Source organism: Epinephelus moara, chromosome 4 (assembly GCF_006386435.1).
Source record: "Epinephelus moara isolate mb chromosome 4, YSFRI_EMoa_1.0, whole genome shotgun sequence".
In the NCBI taxonomy this organism is placed as follows: Eukaryota; Metazoa; Chordata; class Actinopteri; order Perciformes; family Serranidae; genus Epinephelus; species Epinephelus moara.
In genome coordinates, this window is record NC_065509.1 from 23,518,912 (window position 1) to 23,545,007 (window position 26,096).

The following is a 26,096-nucleotide window of genomic DNA, read 5'->3' on the forward strand; positions in this document are numbered from 1 at the left end:
CTGCTTAGCACTAAGACTGGGAACACAGGACAAACCCTGGCATGACTCTGCCCAAATGTAACATCAACCGTTCACTACTTAAATTATTATATCTCAGTTGTTTAATGCATACAAAAATCAAAGTGTTAAAACAACACAGTGAAGTTTTACAGGGGTTTATGTATCAGACTAGCAGCCAGCAAAGACTCTAGATTAAACATACACTTTCATACAGACATCAAAAAGGCTTTAAAATAAGGTTTTAACATTTCAACAGCTGAACAGAGAGCAGCAGACGATCGGAAACCACTGACTGTCTGAAACCACTGCTTCAGCTCCGACTCTCTTTCCTCTTCTGGGGTTAATTTCCCAGGATGGCCGGACAGGGAGCCATTACCCAGAGACAGTCTGCTGCTGGCCAGAGTGAGACTGAAGCAGCAGGAGGAGGAGAAGGGCAACACAACATCTCTGATAAAAGCCGCATAAAGCTGGTGAAAGAATATTTACTCCAGCAACCAAGCTGTCTCATTATTTACGGAGCTGATGCAACACTGGCAGTGTATAATCCAGTCTAGACAGAGAAAGTCTGTGTGTAGTTGCAAAGTCTTGAAATACTCTCAACAGCTGATCAGTTACCATTTTGAATAGTGGTGTTGTGGAGAGGAGCGAGGATCAATAAGACACAGGTGTGCTTTAAGTAACCAGAAAGAACTTGTTTTAAGAGAGATGCCCGTTCCTGCAGTTTTACTGTCTCTATCTGAGCTTCCTCCCCGTGTTCTTCCTCTTCAGAGCCCGTATCCACGCAGGGAGAGCGGCTCGGCGTGCTGGTGCTGCCACCTCCTCCATCGCTACCTGCCCCTTCTCCTCACTGTCCTGCTCTATCACAGAGTCCTCATCTGCTCCTGAATCCTCCTCCGAGTCTGTACCATCCATCTCCAGCACAGGAGGCTCTATGGTCACCACCTCCTCTGAAAAACGAACCCGCCTGTTCTCCTCGACTCGCCTCTGATCCAGAGTGGGATGAAGGGAACACAAGAGAAGGGAGGATGAACAGAAAGTGGCAAAAAGGAGTAGTTAATAAAATGTCATATTTACTTTAATCATTGATCACAATAATCTCTCAATATTTTGGGAAAACTATTATTTCTGAACAATTTACTAACAGTGTTAGTGTTGAGTGTAGTTTGGTACTAATTGTAAAAAAATGTCGCTGGTTCTTTTTCAATCAATCAATTACATTTTGCTCCAAGTTTAACTTTGAGAGTCTTTCCAATTTTAGTGAGCTGGACGTAACTTAATAATTTGTCTACAGGCAAATGTAAATTCAACATATTTGAAGCTTCTAAAGAATAATAATGAATTACATGTGTTAAAATTAAGAATTTCTCTTATGTACATCTCTATTTTTTCCCTTATAATTAGGTTCAGATTACATCATTCTTTTCCAGACACTTATTGAAAATGACTACAAAATTATTCAGGAAATACTAAACTGCAAAATAAGGTGTTGCCAATGCTTAAACAAAAAACAATGCAGACAAAGATATCAAAAATGTCTACAAATTAATATTTTTTTCCCCTTGTAGCACAAGTATGAAAATGCATTTTGTTAAAATAATCTAAATTTCAAACGAAACTTTTAAGATCTACAGTTTATGACCTCTTCAACCTCGTCTTTTTATTAAAATAAAAAAGTTCTAAGAGGCAGTGAGAGAGTGTATACAGGTCACAGTGTTAATACAAATACCTCTAGACCCTAAGCTTTTTATATTGTTTTTATTTCCACCTATTTATAACATTAGATGGAGAAAACTTTTTTTAATGGGTCTGTTATTGGTCAAAGGAGTTGTTGCTTTATCGTTGAAAAAGATTGATAAATTGAGTATGGGTTAATAGATTTCTTAATTATCTGTCTCTACCCTAAGGAAGAAAAGAAAACATTCAATCAGGGGTAATCAATCACTCCTTCACAAAATCTGGGGTCCCCTCATACGTTATCTAAAGATGTCAGACAACGACAGACAGCCCATACATATAGAGCTAGAACAGTGACAGTAATTTTTGCGGTTGAAAATAAAATTTAGCATTGAAAAAGGAAACATTGGTGCGAAAAAAAAAATCCACTAAAAAAATAAACACAGACATTAAAATCATTTCTATTTTATTTTGATTTTTTTTGTACTCTGATGTGTTTTTTTAAATGACAATCTTATTTTTTTCATTCTTTTTTCAGCGTCAGACTGCAAAAGAATATCAAAATTAAATAACATAAATTTTAATATCCATGTTATTTATTTCAGCAGGCCCTTTTCAGTGCCAATAGTTTCTTTTTCAATGCAAAATTTTGTTTTTGATGCCAAAACTGTCACAGTTGTAGCCACATACATACAAAGAAAACAATGGGTATACCATAAATAAACCTCTGTAATGTCCAAACATGTGTGCATTAGCATAAGATGTACCTAAACTGCAGTGTGTCTCCCTAAAAGGATTCTTAAATTATATATTTTTATTTATTTTATGTGCATATTTTATGTGTGTGTATGTATGTCTTTGTTGAATTCCATAAAGACATTGCTGGAATTTAAAAAAACAAAAAAGGAATCAGCGTGTAATATGTGATGTTACGTTTTATACCACAAAGAGGCAGTGTGACACATACCCTTTTTGTTGCTGTTTCCATTGAGCACTGTGAATCATGGGAAATGGAGTGTTTGAGGACGCCTCGGGGTGCAGGAGCAAAAGGAGCGGATGGAGAGAGAGGAGGAGGAGGAGGAGAGTGTAGGGTGTGTAGAGGCATGAGGTCATCATGTTGTGACTCTCCCGTCTCGTCCATCACGTGGTTGCTTGTTAGGCTCAGTGAAGATGTGGAAGCCTCTGTGAGACGAGAGCAGAGTTTTTAACTTATAAAGATCATAATGTCATTGTCGACTGACACCATCTAACATCTGTCAACTTCTAGGTGCCGGAAACATGAGACTGTGCAAAGTTGCTCTGACCTCTGTCTGCCCCTTTTCCATCATGTCCACCATCTATGTTGTCAGCTGACTGATGCTGTCTCTTCCTGCTGAGGCTGACTCTCTTCTTCAGTGCTGAGTTCAGAATATCTTCAGGCTGCAAATCAGAACAGTTCACAGGGTGACCAACTGTTAGTGATGGTAAATTTCATTAGAGTTTAGGAAAAGTGCTCATGGGTGTTGGATGTAGAGGAACTTCTTTTAAATTGAATGATTTCTGTTAAAATAGTAGATGATGTATTATTATTGATGTCTAACCTGTACAGATGAAGGAGGTCTACGATTACGTCCATGCTCCATGGGTTCTGTGCGAACTGCCTGAACATCCTGAGCCGCAGCTTGTTTTCCCTCTGACAAGTCCATGCTGACAGGTTGGAAAGCATCAGGTGATATTTGTGCCATGCTGAAATCTGAACCTGGTGATGTCCCCTCAGTTCCTCTGAAGCTCCACTGGTTGGTCACACCACCGTGTTGGTTCAGAATTGAAGATGACTGACCACTATCATAAGGATTTGTTGGAATGTTGAGTTCTGATGGTCTCTGATTGGCTGTGGCGCCTGATAGGTTGGGGTTTAGGAACTTGCCCCACTCTTGACCTGTGACTATCTCGTCCAGCAAGCTAAAGGAGCCCAGGCCAAACTCAAAGTCACCCATCGACCTGGAACAAGAGAAGAGAATCAAGTCAGGTAGATTTTAGGATATTTGATTTTAGTCAATCCACACATACGACGTAATGCTGCTGTATAGTGTTGTCACGATGCAGGAATTTCTGACTTTGATACAATACCTTCAAAAATATAATTATTTGATATCATTTTTGATACCATGGGGACACATTTACAGTGTGGGCATACAAGTTTAAATTTTTATTAAAATATTAATATGACCCTGTAAAAGGCCATCACGAAGAGATGGTTTAAGGCAGAACCACCAACACAATGTGAATGACTAAACGACAAGATGAGAGACTCAGTGACTGACGATGTTACAGGGATGAATAGCTTTTGAGAATCAGGGCAATCCTGACCTTTTTATATACTTATTTCTGTTTGTTTGTATTCTGTTTTGTATTCCCTTTTTTCCTCTACCTTTTTATAACACTTTGTAAAAACAATAAAAATAAATATTAATATGACAAGGCTGTAACATGACAACAACACCTTTTTCTTAACAATAAGAGAGGGAGAGAAAGCACAGCTGGTGTCAGTGTATCAATATTCTGCAAAATAAGTGTTGAAACCATTTTTAATATCAAGAATAAATATGTATTGATGAATCAATAATTTAGTACTGTAAGCTCTCATGAAAGCACCAAAAGTGTATAAATCAGTCATGCTTCAATTTTATGCGTAACACTTTGTTTTATATATTTATATTGTATTCTGAACAGTAAAACTGGTCCAAACCAATCCGCCGCAAAAAATAGTCCCTAACAAATGCCCTGTTTACTCATGTTAGAGTAACATTTGCCAAAAAACGAGAGTTCCCAAGTTTTATGAAATTACTGAGCCTTTTAAATTTTTTTAAAAAAAATTAAACTTTGTATTTGTTACTTGTTTTAACAAGTATGTGCTGTGAAGCCAAAGTCTGATACAGCTAATTCTTCTGTGCCATAAAGCTCCAATGTTGTTAAAACCCCCCGATTAAAAACACACAATTTAGTATCACTGTCACACTGAGTGACGTGTTCTTATGTTAAGATGAACATGGGCACTGTGGTTTGTTTTGACTCAGTCCCACATACACTGCCCTGCTGCTGTGAATACTCACTAGGGCACCACATGTGTATTAATCCACTGCTGAAAACAGTCCCCAAAAATACACTATATACTCATCTTTGAGTCAGGTTTGCAAAAAACTCCAGTGCCCAGCTGTTTGAGGACATTACTGAGACTTTTTAAAAAAACAAAACTACCGTATACATTTGTGACAAAGATTTATGTCTTCAGTTTAGGGATGTATATAAAGAGACCTGGATACAGTGTTGGAAGTGGGGCCCCGTTCATTCCTTTCAAAGTTGCTCAGTAGGAATAAAAAACCTGGATCTTCAGCATTGTGGAGTCCACAGAGCAAGCACGCTACAGACTTATATCAACCAAGCCGGCTAACTTCCGGTTTAGCCCTTTGCTAACTTGAATAGGGATACAGTTATTCAATCATGTGGCTCCTCTAGACCTTCGAAATATTATTAGACCAAATTGATCAAATTCTGATAGTGACACGAGTCATTTCATAGGGGTTGTGACACTCAAAAAAATGCATCTTCTGATTTACAGACATCGCTTTCACAATGTAAGCCATTGGGAAAATTTCTTTTTGGGCCAACTCGCATAGTTTGGTCGCTATATCAAATTGGCTTCAAAGCCTGCCGCTGTTCATCGGGCTTGCTTCCTGGCTGGCCACCAACATCTTTCGATGTTGATATTTGGCTGAATTTAGGTTGTCAGGACATTGTCTAATGCCACAGTCACTTGATGTAGAATCCTGACCACAGATGATGTTGACATTTTGTTGGTTTTAAGTTTTTTTGTAAAGTAACCGAAATCCAGCGTCTTCCTAATTCCAACATCATCCTGACATAGAATACAGACATTTACTTGTAAGGTATGGAGAACTAAATCCAACGTCTGCCAAACATCACAATGTAAACACCAACACAACATAAAATTCTAATGTTGTTAGACATTTAAAATATCGTCATTGCATTCCAACGTTTATCTGACGTCATTTTGACGTCTGATGCGAGCAGGGCAGTTGGGTTTGGTGTTGAGAGCCACAGACAGGGTAGGAAAGACAAAAGGTATTAAAAGACCGACTAAGGCAGAGAAATACAGAATAACTCCAGGCTTAACCTTCATTATATAAGAGTGATTGAAGGTCTCTGTCTATGTAAGCATGTATCTGTTTGACGATGTGTCGTCCTAAGGCATCTATGTTATGCTGTGCAGTAAAAATCTCATGAGACTTAGCGCACAATGAGAGTGTGACTGTAGATGACTGATGACAGATGCCGTCAGTGACAGGGGTGTGTTTGGCACATCAGACCACAAATATTAGGCCAAACTAATATCGCAGCTATGGTTGGAAACGTCTCAGAAATACCTTGCATATCTCAAGCATGTCGTTGTAGGGCTGAGAGACGAATCGACACAACCAGACTGTGAGAACTTTTATAAGAGCCTGTGTCATGTTGACTTCAGTACTGGTGGTTTGATTGTTTGTTTGTTTTTTCTAAATCTTAGGACAATTTGTTGGTAGATTACCTCATAAATCCCTGGTTAGTGCTGTCGTCTGTGTGAGGGGTGTTACTGGGACTACTGATGTCTTGTGATGGGAGGGTCCTTTCTTCTTCCTTATTTGATGTGTTGATGAAAGTTTCCATTGTTGATTGCTGGTTTTGAGGTGAAATCTGTGAAGTAAACAAGTTGCAGTTTCACCTCAACATGTTTATTTTTAAAGTTTTACAATAGAAAATAATCAAAATGCACTACTCACTTCAGTTCCTTCACTCCTCTGGTCCACTCGCCCTTCTTCTTTCCCCTTCTTGCCAAAACTCCCCTGCCTGTCCCTCCATCTCTCCTTGATCATCTGGGTCCATCTCCTCGTTTTATTCTCAGATGGTCGCTGTTTCCTTCTGGCGCTTCCATTCGCCGGGACAATCTGCATGTCTTTACTTTGTGCCAAAGCTCCAAATCCTCCATTTCCCATGTGCGACACTTCGTTCTCTTGACTTCCCGTGTCTGTGGGCTTCAGAGCCCACGTGTAGACTTTGGGTGTAAAACCCTGGAACTGGTCCTGATTCTGTCCCATGTTCGTGACAGCATCTTTGTCACTGGGGATGTTCCTTGTCATTGAAGAGCTGCTGCCAAAACTCCCCCTCTCCCCATTAGTCCTGTCAAAGGAAGTGATATCAGCATCCTTAAGTGATTTCGCAGGAAACAGCTGCCCTGTTCCTGTTGGGGTGATCCCAGGCTGCGTGACCTGTCCCAACACCCTGTCCTCACCCGTGCCACCATCAGTGTTGTCTTTTTGGGAGGGAAAGGAAACGACAACCCCGTCCACTACAGAGCCACGACCTGGTTGCTGGATTTCCCCACCTTTTAGGCCTAACTTACTGTCCGCAGCGGAGAACCCAAACTCTTTAGAGGGGATACCATTAGCTCCAAACTCAAAGCCATTCACAGGAGAGCTGGAGGCTCCTTTCTCTCCACCTTGCCTCCACGTGGAAGCAGCTGTGCTGGGTACAGGTGTGTGCAGGTATGGCTGGCCCTCTCTTCCTGGCTGGAGCTTCAGTCTCTGCAGCATGGACTGCAGCAAGGCCTGAGTGTCTTTTGGATCACGTGACTGAGACATCTAGGAACAGAAGTGCTGCGTATCAAGTCCAGAGGTCACAGAAAAGCATGTCAACAATGACTGCATGTAAACACAACAATATAGTCCATTAATCAGGGATGGATTCCACACTGTCTTGTGTCATGTGTTGCTTTAAAAACAAAACTGGAGACCATGACAGAAGACAATAGCTGTGTGTAAATCACGTCACCCTCTAAGCCTCCCGTGATGGTTGTGTCCCTCTGTTTTCATATTCCAGTCTTTTCCATTACTGTCTTAACTGTTTCTTAAGGAAAATATAAAGACAGATCCATCTCTTACAGTTTGAATTCCTCAGTTAGGATAGGAGTTCTTCTTTCTCTCTGTGCAGGCTGCTTCTTGTCATGGATGTTTCGCTGTCATACTCCTCCATAATCCACAAAGCAGCACTCTCTCTTTCTGTGTAGTTTTGGCACAGAGCTGAGCCAGACACTCAACTATTCCTGACTGTCGTCCTCTCGCGTCTATTCAAAGTCTCTGTCTTTCGTGGTTTCAGCACACAAATGTTGTTTTAGTCACACCTCTTCAGCAACGGCCATTTACATCAGCGGTGATGGGAGGAGAGCAGTGCACGGCAGCGTTCCTCAGATAGTACAAACTGAAGCAGACCAACGAGAAAGACCAGTGAGGTGAGATAATTGTGCATTGACAGTGACGCTCCCTCCCTCTTTCTCTCTGTCTCTGCCCATCTTTCTGTTTGCCCTTCCTTCCTTTCCCTTTCTGCCCCTGGCTCCCTTGCTCACACATGTGCACACACCCTCTTTCTTCCCACCGTGACCCCTGAGTTGTAATTACAGGGCATTTTTAGTCAGCAGCTGCTATTCATGTGTCTTCAGAATGAAAGAAATAAAAAAATGGCAGCATGAACTTTGGAATAACCCCTTTTACAGGAACTCAATGAACTCTGTGCCTTTTTTTGTGAAGTAAAAATGAAAAAGCAGGTCTTTACTGTTGTTGTGGGAATAAAAAACAAATAATAAAAAGTAGAAAAGAATAGTAAAAAAAGGGTTTTAATCAGTAAAGCTCCAATGAACTACCATACTGACAAAGAACAGATTTAAAAAATAAGATAAAATAAGATAAGATAAAATAAAATAAAATATATAGAATAAAATAAAACAAAATAATAATGCAGCTATAAACACACGAAAATAAAAGATACAAATAAATCCCAAAAGATATATACAAAATAAAATATTAAGTCTTTGAGCTTGGGTTTGTTTTCTGGTCAAAGGCGGATAATTTGTCAAATTTATAGCTGTATATAAAGCAGTTGTGGAAGAGGTACTCAAATTCTTTACTTAAGTGAAAGTAACAATGCCATAATGCAAAACAAAAAAGAAAAATCTACATTACAAGTAATAACACAAGTTGAATTATTGTGAAATTATTATCATCAAAAACTTAAAAAAGTGTGCATGCAGAATGGCCCCTTCCAGATTGGTATATTATTATTAGAATATTATATTACTGGATTGTCATTACTGATGAATTCATGTGAAAGCAACAGGCTGTATTAATGCTGCTGGTTGAGGTGGAGCTAGTTCAATGTGGAAAAATGCATCAAATTATTTTTTAACATAATCAAGTGTATTTAATTATTTTCCTATACTTACATAAAGCATTTCAATATAATCATTTAATTATAATTATTAATAATAATAGTCATAACATGTATTGCGTAATAAATATTTCATACACTGTCTTGTGTGTACAACGAGGCCGACTGTAAATATTTCACCACGTTTGTGACAGACATGCAGCTGCAAGAATATCTATCAGAAGCCCAATGCGCATGCGTTTGGTCAAACCACGCCTCTTTCAGTTTCGGCCTCTCTGATTAGTCAACTGTGAGGAAGCGGGTAATGGCGGCGTAAACAACGCAAATATGTCTCAAAGTCGAGTCGCTGTAGAAAATAAACCGTTGACATACAGCTGCTACTGAACGGAATATGTTTTCGGCACTAGAGGGATTTCTGCTCTCCGTACAAACTGTTCAAACCCCACTGGTTCACTTCTCGGTGGTGTTTAGCCGCTAGCTTTAGCTAACTTTTAGGAGAGTTCGCTAACTTAACGGAAAAGTCGTATGTAGATTGTAGAGATGGACTGCGTCGTGACGGGAGGAAACGTGAAAGGTAGCTAACATTTCCTGCTGTTTCACGCCTAATTGTTTAACCAAAACATTAGTATACGACAGTAACAAGCACCTAATAGTAATGATGTTGTGTATGTGTATGTGTGTGTGTGTGTACCGTCCAGTGCTGGCCAAAGCCATCCACTCTCTGTCCAGGATCGGTGATGAGCTGTATGTGGAGCCTCAGCAGGATGGGGTGAGCTGCTCTCATACCGTCAAAAAAAACAACACTTCCTCCTGCCATACATATAGCTTTGTTGCTTCCTGTTGGTGCACACTTTGCGTCAATGAATGGTACTGATTTGGGTGTTTTTTTTCTCTCTTGTAGCTGGCCCTGCGGTCTGTAAACTCTTCTCGGTCGGCATATGCCTGCTTCCTGTTCGCACCACTCTTCTTCAGCAGGTGCAGACTGAATGCGTGTGTTAAATATACTGAGTGTGTGAGAGAGTCAGTGAACATCACATTTTTGGTGTGTCATTTGGAGGAGCTTTATGCCAGCTTCCCCTCCCATTTCTTGTGCAGGTACACCATTCCCAGTGGGCACGCCTTCCGCTGCAAGATGGCAATAAAGGTGTGGTGAGAGAAAGAGATTAACTATGGTTCATCTAATTCTTTATACAGTCAAATACCTTTACAAGGACTGTAATCATCTATATCAGTGGTTCCCAACTTTCTTTTGTGTACGATACACACCCAAAGCCCTGTCAAGTACTCCTTCATCAACCACCTGTCCTTTGATATTAACATTTTTTCCTACAAGACATAGTGATCCAAGAGCTGTCCATGTTTAGTGTTGGTCTAGGTTTGGTCAAGCCTGTATTCCTTACCACTTTGTGAGGCAGAAGTTGGATGTTTCAATCATTTATCTATTTCTTACTGCTATCTATTTCGACTTCTCTGCTCGTGTACTCACTAGTTTTCTCTTGATCACACTATATAATGTTAAGGTGTGAGGCATGTCCTGTTTGGCTGGTAGTTATTGTCATATTAAATGTTCTGAAAATCAATATCACACCAATTTGTAATCCTATTTGTGTGTTTTTCTTCTGAAATACACACACACACACACACACACACACACACACATGTATTTTACATCACAATTTAATTAGTCATCTCTAATTTATGCCCTTGCAACTGCAGTACCGGCACCGCCCATGGTTGGGAATCACTGATGCCATTTACATGAGTCAGAGCCAAGCTGGCTTTAGGAATTAATCTGAGTGTCCTTTCAGTGCTCAACTTCAAACGCTGTCTTTCCTGTCTTGTTGATACTGTGGCGTGGCCTAATGTAAATTTTGCAAAACATCTGTACTTCCTCATTTTAACAGTTGCACGTGGCAGTTATTCAGAGCATGTGCCACCAAGAAATTGCAGTATCACAGAAAGCAAAAGCAAAGTTATAGAGTGCCGCAGGGATGACTTTTTTTGTTGTTGTTGTTGTTGTTGTTGTTTTTGTTGTAGGCCGACTCAGAAGTTGGCATCATCCTGGTTCCCAGTGGGATTTTTCCACTAGATTTTGTGTGGTTGCAGAAAATAAGCTCTGTGGCAAACAAACGTTTGTGATACTGACACGTTTTTTTGTTCAGCAAGATAACTTTCACAAATGGACACCACTTTTGTAATTTTTGAAGTGGCCATGCGATTACCAAACTGCTGACTTTGTGACAAGGGAATCGGGAGCGCTAAAATTCCTACTTACTCTGGGTTTTTAGACTTATTCCCTCACCCCTCCATAGTTTTAGAGAGTAATTTAAGGTGCATACATGTCTAAGATGTCCTAATATGTGACTGAAATGTTACTGTCATGGCAGCTTCAGTGTAGAGTATCAGCTAAATTGGGTTAATACCAGAATATTTCAGTGCATGTTGTCATGTTGTCCCTTGTGTTTTTTTCCCCTCGTTATGTTCCTCTATGTGTGAGTCAGAGTGTGCAGGCTGTGTTCAGGTCTATAGCGACTCTGGAGAAGACTGTGGAAAAGTGTCACATCGAGCTGGACGAGCAGAAGAACCGACTCACCTTCACCCTGCACTGCAAACATGGTATCGGTGCTTCACTTCCTGCTCAAATTGTTCACAATCCTTGGCAAAGATGATTTCAAAAGGATTACGTCTTATTTATAGTGGCACATATTTTAGCAAGTGTAGCACATTGTGCATTCATTGCATTGTATTCTTAGTACGTGTGAATTCAAAGTACTGGTGTTGGTATTTTCTCTGCAGGCCTCACGAAGACACATAACCTGTCTTTCCAGGATAGTGAAAGCTTACAGGCAGTGTTTGATAAAGACAGCTATGCCAATGTATTCAGGTCCAATCCCAGGTCTGTGAAATCATTCTACATTTTTTGTTATAAGACTAAAAGAGATCTGACAGTCTTTCTTTCTCTTTCTGCCTTAAATCCTCTGCCCCCCTCTGTGATGTTAATATGTGGTTTTCATATTGCTTTGTGGTCAGTGTTGAAAAAATATGTGATGTTTAAAGCTGATACAGATACTAAATATCATTTACAAATTAAGGGAAATTGTGTATCTGTTGTCAAAGAGGAACTTTCGTTGAGGCAAATGTCAACTCACCACATTAGTAATCGTTACAGTGGTCCAACCCCACAAGTAGTGTGTTTTTTTGCTTTACTTTTTCCTGTCGTTCCTCACTCCCAGCTCACTTTTTGTCTTCCCTTGCTTTCAGGCTGCTGGTGGACACAGTCGTGCACTTTCCTCCATCTCTGGAAGAAATAACCGTGTCAGTGAGTGATGAACGGATGTGGGTCAGGAACCATGTGGAGGAAGAAGGTGGTGGCTCTGTTTTTTTTTTTTTTTTTTTTTTTAACACCCAGAAGTTACAAACTTACTAAACAAAATTAGACAAACTTGTGAACTGTATATTCAAGTTATCTAAAATTAAGGAGATTAACATTTTAGTGGAAATCAAGCTTGTTTTTGCACCAAAGTTTCAAATAGTGTTTTCAGTAAAAACATTAATAAACCAGAGTTAGTATACCTTTCTGTCATAGAAGACAAGACAAAACAAAATAGCAAAATCAGCATAGCAGGAGTGTTTTTATTAATATTTACTAATCCCACAGCTCTAACAAGCCAAGGAGCTTTGTATTGCAAATAAATAAGTGGCTGTTATGTTGTGAATATTAAACATGCAGAAAATGGGTTTAAACCCAGTGGTGCCACCGTGTGGTAGAAATGCAGAACAACAGAATTGCACTGTGTAGTCTTGGCTGTTATCAGCCAATAGAGGAGGTCTTTGGGACTCTGCAAGTTCACAGCTATAGAATATAAGGAAATAAATGTGTTTATTAAAAAAAAGTTATTTTTTACAGTACTTTTTAAAAACTTGTCTCTGCTTTTGTCCCGTATTCACTTTTTTCTGTTTCTCTTGCCAACTGTTTCCCTCTCAGACCAGTCGAAGGCCATGCTGACAGAGCTGTGTCTGGCTTCAGACGAGTTTGACCATTTCGCCGTCCAAGCTCACAACAGCGTCACCTTTTGTCTGAAGGAGTTACGGGTGAGACAGAGGACAAAGGGAGGGAGCGACAGAATAGAAGGATTAGGCTGCAGGGAGAAGATTGGGAAATTTACCAGAGAGGGAGAGGACAAGACAGTTTCACATTACATTAATTTAGCTGATGCTTTTATCCAGAGTGACTTGCAATAGACGCATTTAACCATGTGGATACAACTCAAACAAAAATATGCTCTGATTGACCTTTGTTTATTTACTCGTTGTCACCATAATGTCATCTCTCCTCCAGGGTTTGTTGGTGTTTGCAGAGTCTACAGGTCTCCCTATTTCTATGTACTTTGATGAACCAGGCAGGTAAGCATACTCATATCACATACAGATGATAATTGATGCGTTGTGTAACTATAATGTACTGATGTTTACATTGTGTGTGTTTGTGTGTTTCAGCCCTGTCGTGCTTTCAGTGACAGACAGTGTCCTGGAGGGGAACTTTGTGCTGGCCACGCTGTCTGATGACCCCAACCACCGTAAAAACAACAGTAGACGGTAACTCACAAACAAATGTGAATGCATAAAATGATGTGGGGAAGAAATAGGCTGTAATTGTCAGCCAGTATTAGACAAGACCGGTGGCAGAACACAGTGAAAGTAAAACCTCTGCTATTCAGACACAACACTACCTGATGGACAAGAACATAATTGAGGACAGCTGTTTCTAGACACCTTATTTTTTGTGTCGTCTCCGTGGAGAAGTCAGCTGACCACAGGCTGCAGGTGTTCTATACTTCTGTCCAGTTGTAGCAAATTTGGTTTGTGGCTCAGTCTAGTTTAAGTTTGGCAGTAAAGTCTCACTGAATTGACACAAACAGCAGTGTAGTCCCCAAAAATGTATAATAGGACAAAATCTTACAGTGTAAAGGTGTCATAAATGTAGCATGTGTGATGCATAGCACGTGAGTGAGGTTGAAATTTCAACACTTCCTCTATCGTCACTTGTCAGAAGTGCAGCACAGGTTAGGTAACAGACATCTCGGTTTTTGATTGCTGTTCACAGTCAGGATTTCTTTAACTTGGTATTTGTAAATCCTCCTTTAAACTATTTGTGACCTCCTTCAAAAATGTGTACAGCACACATTTCTCCAACTTGCCCGCCAGCCCCGTCCAGGTAAACGGGACGTCACTTGTTGAAGATATATCACACTTTTGAAAAAGTGTCTGTCTGTGTCTTCATCACAATCAAAATCCGGTTTATTGCAAAAAAGTTTTCACATACAAATAAACGATGAATGCTCAAAATTTCGTGCCTTATATCAAGACTGAAGATACTGTTCAGATGAACAGTGAAATCTGTTCTGTACATTCTATTCAGACGTAACTACCTGCGCTGTCACTGTAACTGAAGCTAAATATGGAGCCACAGAGACATTTCTACCTCTCCCTCTCATTCATGTCATATTTCTCTTTCTGTTCTCAGAGCACACTCATCCCCTCCGCCCCCTCCTGATGACTTTATGAATGACGACATAGACTCCTACCTCATTGCCATGGATACCAGTATTGCGCCAGGCCCCTCAGCCGCAGGTCCGCCCACACCCCCGTCAGCTGCTTCCACATGTTTAAAACAGACTGCCGCTGCAGCCAATCACAGGACAAGGCTACACAGTGAGGAGGAGGAGGAGGAAGAGGAAGATGAAAGAGATGATTTAAGTGGACCGCCTAATAAGAAGGTATGGTTTAGTTGTCACATTCATAAATTAATTGATTAAAAGGGTCAAAATGGAAAAAAGCTGGTGGATCAATGTTTAATGGAAGGAGATGAGATACTGTAGCTGTCCATTTGTGTATGTGCTTTTATGGTAACTGATCAATCAATCAAACTATGAAAACAATTAATTACAAATGGTGTCATCTAGTCCAGGTCCTTAAACGCACCATAACACTGACAGCTAGATGAGAATGCCTTGAGTTTCCATGCAAAACAATTACCGAAGCCTGCTGCAGCCTCCAAGACGTTTCCTTCCTGACTGTTGTCATGTCATGTCCGTTGACGTAGGATTTTACAAAGTATACAGCTAATCTCAGACAAGGTGTACAAGATTATTCCAGTTAGAGACATCTATGACTGGAGCAAATGATTGCGATATTCATCCAGGTAACATCAGGATTAGGCTTTAAGTAACAATCGACCGGCTTGCAGAAATCGGTTGTGTTTCCATTTAAAATAAAACATATCCTCATAATACTCTTCTCTATTTTTCCTCTCACAGTTCTGCAACTTGTTCTTTGGATCGGTGCTTCCCCCGTCCTCTCAGATGACCACTCAACCAGTGACAACTCAGGAAGTGTTGGCAAGTGACAGTGACGATGACGCACAGTGAAGCAGAGTGGCAGTGTGCTGATGGATGAGAGCAGGGAGATGGACTGGACCTTAAAGTGTGTATTACAACACTTTTAAACACATGCCACCTGCAGGACTAGAAAAGAAATGGACACCTTGAACGATCTTACCAGCCTGTATCAGTGTTGTACATAGGTTATTTTTTTACGTGGTCAAAAATATGCAAAGACGGTGTACAGCATGGCCACTGCTAATGTTTCATTTTATTGAGCTATAATGGTGGACTTCAAAATATGGGATTATGTGAAACTGGACATGAAGCACTTCCTGTTTACTTTGGTTCAAAGTCTGTTTGGTTTGTGATCGAGGTGCAACAAAAAAGCTCCTCTAAATAAAGGAAACACATTTCACAAACACAAGTATGTAAACATTATTTAATATTTATGTACAAATCAAAAGGTTCAAGTATGACAGAGATTTAGATGAGGGCTTTAGATGAAGACCAATGAGACAGGATGTAGAGGACTTCGTAAAACACCTCCTCATTTTTCCAGATCCAGTCCGATAGATTTATTTATTTATTTGTCAGAAGTAAGATTCAGTAAAGGAAGCAGAATATCTAAGCGTCTGTGATGCAGTCTTTGCAGGTTTAGGCTCATCACTGCTCCCTTTCTCTCTTTGCACCTGGAAACTCTTCCCCCTCGTCTGCGGTTTCCTCCTCTCTCGCTCCCTCTCCTTCTCCAGCTCCTTCTCTTTCTTCTTCCTCGACTTTTCCTCCTCTTTCTCCTTTCTCTCTCGCTCCCTCCGCCTCCTCCTCCTTTCCCTGGAGCTTAGTTTCTCCTCTACCACCTCCTCCTCAACTGGTTTCCCCATCCCCGTCCCGTCACTGAAATCCTGGATCAAGATTTTGGGGACTTGCATTTTGGATGCCTTCTTGGGCTGCTCTCCTCTCAGTCTGCGGAAGAGACCAAAACGTTTACGGGGGTCAGGCGGCGGCTGCTCCTGCTGCGCTGCCGTCGTCTCGGTCACTGCTGCAGACGGTGACGGGGTGACATCTAAAGGAGTTTGGGTTGGATTTACAGCTCCAGGATTGGACTGTGATTCACCGAGGAGTTTGGGTTGGATTTACAGCTCCAGGATTGGACTGTGATTCACCGTGTTCAACCTCTGGGTGATTTGGGATAGATTGTGATTTCCTCTCTGGCATGATGAAGAGATCTTCAGAGAGCCGGCGTGCTAACCTGGTCCCACGGGAACTGGAAGGCTTGCGGATGCAGACATCCCCAGAGGACCGACTGCTGCATAAAGCGGAGGCTTGTGTCAAACTGCTGTCATTCGGCTCTTCCTGGTCTTTCACAAGGTGAGAGTCGTTTTCTTGGACTTGTGGGATGCTGTCAGTGTTGGGAGAGTCTGTTGGTGCAGTGGGAATAAAGACGTCGTCCTCTTCTACAGTGTTTTCTTGAACAGTTTCTGTGCTTTCTTCCTCCTCCACAGCACCCACAGTGACCTGGCTCGTTGGTTGTTCAGGTGCAGGTTCCTCAGAGATACTCATTTCCACTAAACTGGTCTCTCCATCAGGCTCAGTGGTGAGAGTCACAGCTTCAGCCTGTGTTGAAGTCACATCCTTCAGTGGAGGTGCTATCGAGTCAGTCGTCTCTGTTTCTGTTGTTTCCTCTGTTTGCTTATCAACCTGGGCCTCTGAGGGTGCAGTCAAACTTCCTTCTTCTTCCTCCTGTGTAGGTTCACATGCAGCTGCATCACACTCTTTCTCCAATGCTTCACTTGACTCTGTCACTATGTCACTTGCAGCTGGTGTTTCTGCTTCAGTCTCTGTATCACCTATTAAGTCAGTATCTTCTTGTTGTTCGATGCATTCAGGTGAACTCTGTATTAATGTTTCTGCGTCTGTGTGTGAATCTGTGTGCCTGTCAGCCTCCAGTTCATCCTGTGTGGCTGCATTGTTCTTGACTGTTTCTTGCGTCTGTGCCAGTGCATCACTTTCTGTCTCTGACTGGGTGTGGGGCTCTTCTGTCATGTCTATTTCTGCTAATGACTCATGACTCTGGTATTTTCCTTCAAACGCATCTCCCTGTGAGCTTTGGTCTGTCTCTGTGATCACGTCTTGCTGTTGTGTCTCTGTCTCTACTGGAGGATCTGTGACAGTTCGAGCTTCGATTTTACCGTCTGTCTCTGTGATCACGTCTTGCTGTTGTGTCTCTGTCTCTACTGGAGGATCTGTGATAGTTGGAGCTTCGATTTTACCGTCTGTCTCTGTGATCACGTCTTGCTGTTGTGTCTCTGTCTCTACTGGAGGATCTTTTACAGTTGCAGCTTCTGTTTTACCGTCTGTCTCTGAGCCCGGGCTTGTCTCAGCTGTGACTGCGTCCACCTGCGTCTGTTGCACATTTTCAGTTTCTGTGCTCTCCTCTGGTTTCACGTCCTGTTCCTCACTTGAGGCAACACTCTCTTGCGTCTCCACCTCTGTGCTTTTATCTGCATCTTCCTGTATCTCAGTCTGTTTCTCCTCCACAGCAGCTGTGTGTCCACTTTGTTCTTCTGTCTCTTTATTTGTGTCTTTCACCTCAGTTTCCAGGTGCTTGCTCTCTGGACTCTGCTGTTCCAAGACTTGTGACGGGCTGCTGGAGTCCAGCTCCTCTCCCTGTTTGTGTTCAGGCTGAAGAATATTTTCAGAAGTCTGATCTTCAGCTGGACTGTTGGTTCGTTCTGTCTCCACGTTTGTTTTTTCCGTCTCTTCTGAAAGCATTTTAGTTTCCACTGTCTCTTTGAGTGGGCTTTCTTCCTTTTCAGTTGTTCTTGTTTCCATTTGTACAATCTCGTCTTTTATGACTGTTTCTACATGCTCTGTTGGCACATTTTGGATCTCCATCTTTTTAGGTTCTTCTAAGAGTTCTTTCTGTTCAGTTTCTCCTGTTAGTTTTGTCTCACTCTGTTTTTTATGTTCCTCGAAAACTACGTCCTCCTCCTCCTGAACGCCCTGCACCTTCTTAAAATTCAACTCTGTGCAGCTCCTGAAGTCCTCTTTTGCTCCCATTGAGAGATGCCTCACAACTTTGCCGCCGCCCTCCCATTCGCGTGTGCTCGCCTTTCCCCCTTTCTTCCACCTCTTTTGAAGGAGGGAGGGAGACAGCGATAGAGTGGAGGCCGAGCGGGTAAGAGGCACAGACAGGTTCCCTTTCTCTCTCGCTTCCCTGTCCCGTGCCTCCTCACTCTGTCGTGCCCTCGCCCACGCCATCCGGTATCCCTGGCAGCGACCTCTGGGGTCAAAGGTGGATGAGGGTCTGTCTTTCCTCCACTTTTCTAACTCCTTCTCCGTGTGCTTCTCCAGATCTCTGGCTGACAGCTGCACCGAGCACACCTGAGAGAGGAAGAAAAACTTTAATCTCTCTTTTGTTTAAGTGTTACTTTCAAAATTTTTAAATAAATGTTCCCTCATTTGGCATTTTAATCTCTAACATGTCAGCACAAAATTCTCAACAGGTGTTCAGCTGGGTTGATATCAAGTTACTGCAAAGGCCATTACATGTGATTCACGCCATTTTCGTCTCAATCAAACCAGTCAGTGATCCAGTGTGCATTGTCATTCCTGAGGAGACCTTCCATCATGATAGAAATGTTTTGGAATTATGGGATAAAGGTGTTTACAGAGAATAGCAATTGGACCCAAAAGATGCCTGAAAAATGCACTCCGCTCATTCTTACCTCTGCTATGAAGGTGTCATCTTCCTCGTGGACCTCCTCCCTGACGCCCCTCAGCCTCTCCAGAGTCTCCATCTGGCCCTGACACTGCTTCCTCTGCTCGGCCCGGCCCAGCACCCGACGCACCAGGACCACCGCCACCTGGAGCAGCACCCGCACTCCTGCACAGAAGAGAGGAGAGGTGAGAGTGGGTAAATGATTTCTGAACTGATCATTACTCCTTTCAGGATATAATTTAGTTTTTATGACACAGCAGTCTATCTGGAGGATGTACCATAGCAGAAAAAGAGATCCCAGACTCGGAGCAGCGTGTTGAAAGGCAGGTGACGTGTGAAGAGACACATCAGCCAGTCTGTGGCGAACATGAGGGGCTCCACTCCGTGGTGCTGCAAGTGTTTGTGTGCAGCTGGACACGTTCTTTTCAAGACCCAGGTCAGCATGGCTGCATCAAACAGGACTCCCTCCTACAGAGGCACACACATACAACAGAGGTCCAGGTCATCATTTGCGTCATGGGTTTGTAATTTCATAATTAGATGTGTACTACATAAAATTATGCACAATAATCTGGCACTAATTATAGGGGAAAACAGGCTTTTCCTTAAAAGAACAGGTCTTAATTTGTTGTTAATCTGCTTTCAAATTCAGTTTACTGGCCCACATGTAAATTATTCATGTATAATATAAACAAGTGCAGTGTGAGGTACAGTATGTGTGCGTGTACATGTGTGCAGGTTCTCACCAGCAGAGGGCTGTAGTATCCAGGCAGGTACTGCTCGCTAATCTGCACCAGACACCAGAAGGCCTCCTGTCAGGGGGTTACATGAGGGGAAATGGCACATAACAATACTATAAGTCAATATCAGATGCCACACCTTTATGCTTTGGACAATTGTAAGTATGCAGAATTTTGTCACTCATTTCTATTATCATGTGTCTGTGAGACAGAATACCAAAAAACAGTATTTTAACAGATACATGAGACAAGAATTGATCCAGATTTAATGTCTGATATGGGCTTTTGTTCTCCACTGAATTCTAAATGAATGAAATGTTTCTGAGATGCATTTGCAGGCTTTTTATCGGACAGAAGGGTACACAGTTTTATTGATGGCTACCTCAGCAGGCATGTTCATCAGCAGCACTGCAGCAACAGGCCCCTGTGCCTGGCAGTAACCCTCCTCTGGTTGGTACTGAGTGTACGCTTTCAACACCCGGAACAAACCACGCTGCCTACACACAAACACACCACAGGAATCAGTCACACAAACCACATGTTCAGTTCACATGATTGTCTTTTAATAAATGTCACCTTTGAATAGAGAGGTGAATTTATAAAGTAAAGATGTAGATAACATCACTACCTTGCCTTATTGTTGTAATAACTTTTTTTTTTGGTAAAATACAGACACAAACTCGGCAGGACTTATAGAGATGGGGTGGTAACAACCGAGGCACACTGACGACTAGGGGAACTGTAGGACTGTTTTGTAGCTCTCAGTATGACAACAGAAAGAAAGAGAAGTAGAAGTGTTTCTCACCCGTGTCCGTCCTTGGAGAGGAACATCTCATGGAAAGGAAACTGTCGGTCCAGGTCTCTCTCAATCACATCCACCCAGCTCTGCAGAGCAGGCTGCGAGTCCAGAGACTAACACAGAGATGAGATAGTTTAAGTCAACAATTTACAAACTACTGGTCTTTAAGATCAGTCAAAAAACATGGACCTCCATTGTCTGCTGTAAGCTGTAAAATAGTTCACATATTGCACTGGGATGAGCCTAATTTAAATTTTGTGATGCAAATAACTGATTTATTGATTAGTTTGTGGAAAGAAAATTTGTTTGAAAAGTTCCTGCACCCCAATATAATGTGTTTAAACATCCTAAAACCCAATGATTTTCCATTTATAGTGATGTAAATCAGATTATAGCGACTTAAACAAGTATTCAATTTGTTTATAGAGCCCAATGTGTTAAAGGCACAGTCCACCCCAAAATCAAAAATACATATTTTCCCTCTTACCTGTAGTGCTATTTATCAATCTAGATCTTTTTTGGTGTGAGTTGCTGAGTGTTGGAGATATCAGCCATAGACATGTCTGCCTTCTCTCAAATATAATGGAACTAGATGGCACTCGACTTGTGGTGCTCAAAGCGCCAAAGAAATACATTTGAAGAACTCAACAGCAATGTCTCTCTCCAGAAATCATGACTCAGTTACTCAAGATAATACACAGACCTTGTTGTGAGCAGTTTCATGTAGGATATATTTTCTTTCAATAGAGCCACACCCACCAACCGAATCACTGCACAGAAGGAAGCGTGCATTTACTCATGGACACCCGTCTGCATGGCGATACAGATACTGGGTGTAGTCTGGTAGAAAGAAAGCAGTTTCTACATGAAACCGCTCACAACAATGTCTAGGTCTAGAGAGGGCAGACATCTCTACAGCTGATATCACCAACACTCAACTCACACCAAAACAAGCTAGACTGATGAATAGCACTACAGATGAGAGGGAAAATATGTAGCTTTGATTTTGGGGGTGAACTGTCCCTTTAAGCTGCTAAATTTTCTGCCAAGCAACTTATCAATCAAACACTGTGATTCAGATGCTGTAACGATTAGTTGTTGCTGCTGATATCATAGCACACATTTAGCACACAGTGAGAGCGTTTGGTTTTCGTACCTGGTAGAGGTTTTCATTCTGTTTCATCCTGTCAGTAGCTCCACACAGCAGAGGCCAGCACTTGGCTCTGAGTGAGGCCGGGATGCCTTTCTGACACTGCACTTTGACCTGACGGGACGTTGGCAACAGACACAGGATCAGCTCGGTGTTGTCGGCAAAAATGACTGTTGTTAGTGTGAATAATAACAGGCTTTTTTCACAGCGGACATTTTGACTCATAGCAGGAAAATTGCAGGCGTTACTTATCATATTAACACCAACTCTGTTCCAGTCAAGTGTCCCAATACGCCATGACAGTGAGCAAGCATGCACAATACCAGGACCCTGAAATTGAAGCGGCTAAAAGGAACTCAGCCAACATTGATTTTATTAATTACTGTGCTTTTTCCTGCTGTGACTGCATGTCTGTCATGAAAAAGGCCTCTCAGTCTCCATTCAGTTTGAAAGATTTTAGGTGTCTAAGACAGGACACACCTTACTGGTCTTCTTCAACAACATGCGATCCCATTGGCTAATGATGTTTATCCACTTGGTCTCCCTCTGCCTGACCAGCTCAGGCGGTGGGCCCACACTCCTGCGACAAAACAGCAGGTAAATATTTTAAACATGAAATATTCAGCACCAGAATCATAACCTTTTTTGTGTCTCATCTAATGTAGCATATTAAAGCTCTCCAGACACAAGTCATTAAACTGGAGACCTTTAACTCAGTGTGCAGAGCTGCTGCGTACACTTTTTGTGTGTTGTCATCATAGAAAGACAGCACACCGAAAAACAAGACAGGAAACAGGAAAACCACACGGTAGCACTGTGATGTCTCCATGGTAACATGTCAGGATGTTATCAATGGGGAAAGTGTGAAGACGGCAGGTAGCAGTTTGTTCAACTGGTCTTATCCTGAATTTACACTGCTTCAGTCTGGTCCGCCGCCAAGATTTGTTGTTTCATTGCTGAATAAATGATGTAAATATGTTGCTAACTGACTCTGAAGGGGTTTTGTTGGTAGCTGAAAGTAAAAATGCTCAGTTTTTTAGTTTGGATTCTCTTGTAATGTTACAATAGGTTTTGTCTCTTTCTGTCTTGCACTGTTTCCCATCATGTACATTCGGGTTGAGGTCTGACAGCTGCTTGCACTTCAAACAGGTCTGACACCGCTTTGCAGTAAAGGTCTCTGTCCTGCTTCAACATTAAGCCCTTTCAATACAATACCCAATCTGAAGAGGCTGCAGAGTTCCTAAAATAAATCTGCTCGTCTGGCACTCGGCTGCTCATACAGGACAAGTGTCAACTGTATGCATATCTAGCTAGGCTGATGGTTGAAAAGAAAATGTCTCTGTGTCTCCTAATGTTAGTGCAGAGCATCATTCGTAGCATCAACCCATCTGGACTGGCTTAGCAGATACACATGACCTCTGGACATGGTTAGAGAAGACGTGCAACCGTGCAAAAATCTAACTCTAAACTCGAACGCCTTGACTTTTCAAAACTACACAAATAATCTAGACATTAAATCCTATTTCCAGATCCTAAACAGCAACTCCAATCATACACTTCCTGCTCTACTTCCAAGTCACAACATAAGACAGCAACACATCACCTATTCCTGTACCACCTTACAAAAACAATTACGGTCCGAGATCATTTTGTCACACTTACACTAAGATCTGTAACGAGATCCCACACTACATTAGAGCAATAACCTCTATTACACATTTCAAACACGCATATAAACACTATCTGATGGAAGGACATACCTGCAACCACCGGTTTAAATCTCATATCCATATTTTGCTCACTCCACTTCAGTCCTCAACTCTGCAGTGTCTACATCGCTGCCTGTGTTTTGTTGTGTTGCCTCTGTTTATTTTGTATTGTAATGTGTTTTTGTTGCATAACAGGAACCTGCTGAAACCAGTCTTTAACGAGTCAGGCCAATTTAAACTGTAACACACAAGGCTACTTTTAATTCCTTTCCTGTATAAATAAATAAATGAAATGAAAATGACAAGATATAATAGCTACTGTCAAAGACAAAATTACCTCTAAAAAGAATTACAAAGAAATATCTTGCCACATCCAAAGATAAGCGCAGCGCTACTTGTATGTATATATGTTCTTTGCTGTGTCTTATGTTATATCATATTCTTTCATAACTTTATCTGTTTAGTCTGCTTGCCTTAGTGTCACTTTATGTATGTCAGGCATACTGACTGTTATTATATCTTAAATTGTCTGTACTATTATTGTAAGGCTGTAATGTACTTCAATGTGCAGGACCCCAGGAAGACTAGAGGCAAATTCATGTGTTTCTAATGGGAATCCTTGAATAAGCAATAAACAACAACTTAAAGCTCGGGCCGGGTGATGTGGAGATATTCAAATATCACATTATTTTTGACCACATACCTCAATGTTGATATTGCGAAGATACTGTAGGGTTGACAGTTGCTGGTTTCACAAACTGTTTACACAATGAGATTTTTGATAAACTATGATAACAGCTAGAACAGTCTGCTAAGTTCAAAGAAGCAAATCACTTGAGTTAAGCTGCATTTAAAACCAGGAAAAGACAACGCTGATGATATTATGATATCCAAAACCTCAGAAGAGTCTCACGAAACCAATGTATTTCCCAGCCTTCCTTAAAGCCATCACTGATGGACATGGATGCCTCTGCAGAACTGAGTAGTACTTTTGTAGATGAACCTCTAGACATAACCACTCATGAGTATTTCTGCCAACATGTTTAACTGCACGTTTATGTGCACTGGTTTATTGACCTGTCATGGAGCTCACTGTAAACTCCAAACTTTACCTTCTGTGCGAACAAAGCTTTCTTTCACTCTTTAGCAGAAACATTTCGCCCATGTTTGGCTTGTGCTGTGCATTTATTCTCAAATATATAATGTTTTGGAAGCTGCAGCTTTCTTATTACGACCTGTTTATTGTCTTTTGACTGCATTGTACTAATTGGAGCAGCGTGTTGTTGCCCAGTTGGCTCTGTGTCATGGATGTAGACGTTGTTTTGTCTCATAAAAATACTGGATTAACATTCCGGTCGTCAGATAATGTGGTCTCAGTAGAAATATGTGGTCTTACTTTGGGAGAAAATGACTTCAGGGCACATTGTACAGCCTCTTAGAAACTTTCAATTAGCCTGTGATCTACTGAGATAGTTTACCAGCATTCAGGGGAACAATTCATTTTGAACTGTCTCTTCTGACAATGACAAAACAACTGTAAAATATTCTAACCCTTAATATAAAGGACTATTTGAAAAGAGAATTAAAACAGATAACAGTGCAGAGCTCGATGACAGTACAGTAACAGTACACAAGCACAAATGTAGAGCTGCTCACCCAGCTGTGGATCCATTTGTCACAATGAAGCCAAACCGGTCTGTCTCAGGTTCAAGACCAACCTCTGACCCCACATCAGATCCAGAGCTGTCCTCTTCACTGAGGTTCTTCTGAGCCGGACCCGTTTGACTTGACATCTTACTGACAGAGAAGAGAAGGCTCTCGTTATTCTGCATATTACCGTGTCGTCTATCATCATGATTATGTAAGGCTGATGCCTCCTACATGTAGATATATCAAACATGGTCATTACCTTAACAACATCCAAAAACACTGCTCTGACTGGAGTATGTTTAGGCAGAATGCTGAGTACATGCTTTACAACACCCCTTAAAATCAAGCTTATGACATCTGCTGGCCCAGTTTTGTTAAAATTAGTATAAAGTAGTTTACACCAGCTTCCTTCCATCCAACCATAAACACAACCGCAGCAAGAGGACAGTCGTTAAATATCCTGATAAATATTAATTTAAGCAAAATTACCTTTCACATTTCCGTCATGTTTGATCACTCGGCTGTTGAAGTGGTGAAGTGTGAGGCTCCAGTGATGAGGAAGACAAACTTCCTCTCTCTGAAGTGTGAGGCTCCAGTGATGAGGAAGACAAACTTCCTCTCTCTCTCTCTCTCTCTCTCTCTCTCGCTCTCTCACACTCACACACACACACACACACACACACACACACACACCCTTCAATTAAATTTAATAGGCTTTATTGGCCTGACATTTAAGATGTGTTGTCAAAGCACAATTAAAGGACAGTAAATCAACAGCTGATCTGACACTACATGATGCCCCATAAATCAACTTCCTGTTGACTTTTAAAGCAGTAAAAAGGACTATTTGCGGACTATGTTCTGTATTTTTAGCTGACATGGGAGTGACACTCAGTTACACAAACATGATTCATCAAACATGACATCAGCTCAGTGATGATAAATGTATAATACACTCAGATCATTTATGTCCTTAAAAGTGCTTCCTCTTGTATGAGCAATATGTATGCTGCTTTACT

The 26,096-nt window shown here is 41.4% G+C and overlaps 3 protein-coding genes across 4 annotated transcripts; 1 reads left to right on the top strand and 2 right to left on the bottom strand.

Annotated features, from left to right (window-relative positions):
• Positions 1-83: 83 nt before the first annotated feature.
• Positions 84-9,756, bottom strand: zgc:113229 (uncharacterized protein LOC550612 homolog). 2 transcript variants are annotated; one of them, XM_050042002.1, is made up of 8 exons: positions 9,620-9,756; positions 7,650-7,965; positions 6,492-7,349; positions 6,260-6,405; positions 3,255-3,654; positions 2,979-3,093; positions 2,642-2,856; positions 84-984 (listed from the first exon to the last, which is right to left on the bottom strand). In XM_050042002.1, exons 3-8 carry the CDS (start codon positions 7,347-7,349, stop codon positions 733-735), a joined length of 1,986 nt encoding a protein of 661 aa, XP_049897959.1. In that variant the 5' UTR covers positions 7,650-7,965; positions 9,620-9,756; the 3' UTR covers positions 84-732. The 2 variants fall into 2 exon arrangements, with proteins under 2 accessions (XP_049897959.1, XP_049897958.1); XM_050042001.1 differs by having other exon boundaries at positions 6,492-7,965.
• On the top strand, positions 9,207-15,702 carry rad9a (RAD9 checkpoint clamp component A). Its single transcript, XM_050042004.1, has 12 exons — positions 9,207-9,502; positions 9,627-9,697; positions 9,830-9,903; positions 10,024-10,072; positions 11,430-11,544; positions 11,725-11,824; positions 12,190-12,293; positions 12,914-13,020; positions 13,268-13,332; positions 13,426-13,524; positions 14,453-14,705; positions 15,246-15,702. The coding sequence occupies exons 1-12, from the start codon at positions 9,469-9,471 to the stop codon at positions 15,354-15,356; spliced, it is 1,182 nt and encodes a 393-aa protein (XP_049897961.1). The 5' UTR covers positions 9,207-9,468; the 3' UTR covers positions 15,357-15,702.
• Positions 15,703-16,301: 599 nt separating this feature from the next.
• tbc1d10c (TBC1 domain family, member 10C) lies at positions 16,302-25,656 on the bottom strand. Its single transcript, XM_050042443.1, has 11 exons — positions 25,567-25,656; positions 25,084-25,224; positions 22,199-22,298; positions 21,725-21,832; positions 20,575-20,681; positions 20,152-20,266; positions 19,776-19,841; positions 19,308-19,497; positions 19,037-19,194; positions 16,423-18,692; positions 16,302-16,371 (listed from the first exon to the last, which is right to left on the bottom strand). The coding sequence occupies exons 2-11, from the start codon at positions 25,218-25,220 to the stop codon at positions 16,302-16,304; spliced, it is 3,321 nt and encodes a 1,106-aa protein (XP_049898400.1). The 5' UTR covers positions 25,221-25,224; positions 25,567-25,656.
• Positions 25,657-26,096: the final 440 nt, after the last annotated feature.

Bases quoted from the DNA above. Each gene is read 5' to 3' on its own strand.
- zgc:113229 (XM_050042002.1), bottom strand. From the start codon at position 7,349: ATGTCTCAGTCACGTGATCCAAAAGACACTCAGGCCTTGCTGCAGTCC. The intron at 6,406-6,491 runs GTGAGTAGTGCA...TTTACTTCACAG, and splicing joins AGAGGAGTGAAGGAACTGAA to ATTTCACCTCAAAACCAGCA. The intron at 985-2,641 runs GTATGTGTCACA...ACTCTGGATCAG, and splicing joins TGGAAACAGCAACAAAAAGG to AGGCGAGTCGAGGAGAACAG.
- tbc1d10c (XM_050042443.1), bottom strand. From the start codon at position 25,220: ATGTCAAGTCAAACGGGTCCGGCTCAGAAGAACCTCAGTGAAGAGGAC. The intron at 20,682-21,724 runs GTACGAAAACCA...TCTCTGTGTTAG, and splicing joins AGAATGAAAACCTCTACCAG to TCTCTGGACTCGCAGCCTGC. The intron at 16,372-16,422 runs GTGAATCACAGT...AAACTCCTTTAG, and splicing joins AATCCAACCCAAACTCCTCG to ATGTCACCCCGTCACCGTCT.
- rad9a (XM_050042004.1), top strand. From the start codon at position 9,469: ATGGACTGCGTCGTGACGGGAGGAAACGTGAAAG. The intron at 9,503-9,626 runs GTAGCTAACATT...TGTACCGTCCAG, and splicing joins GACGGGAGGAAACGTGAAAG to TGCTGGCCAAAGCCATCCAC. The intron at 9,698-9,829 runs GTGAGCTGCTCT...TCTCTCTTGTAG, and splicing joins TGGAGCCTCAGCAGGATGGG to CTGGCCCTGCGGTCTGTAAA.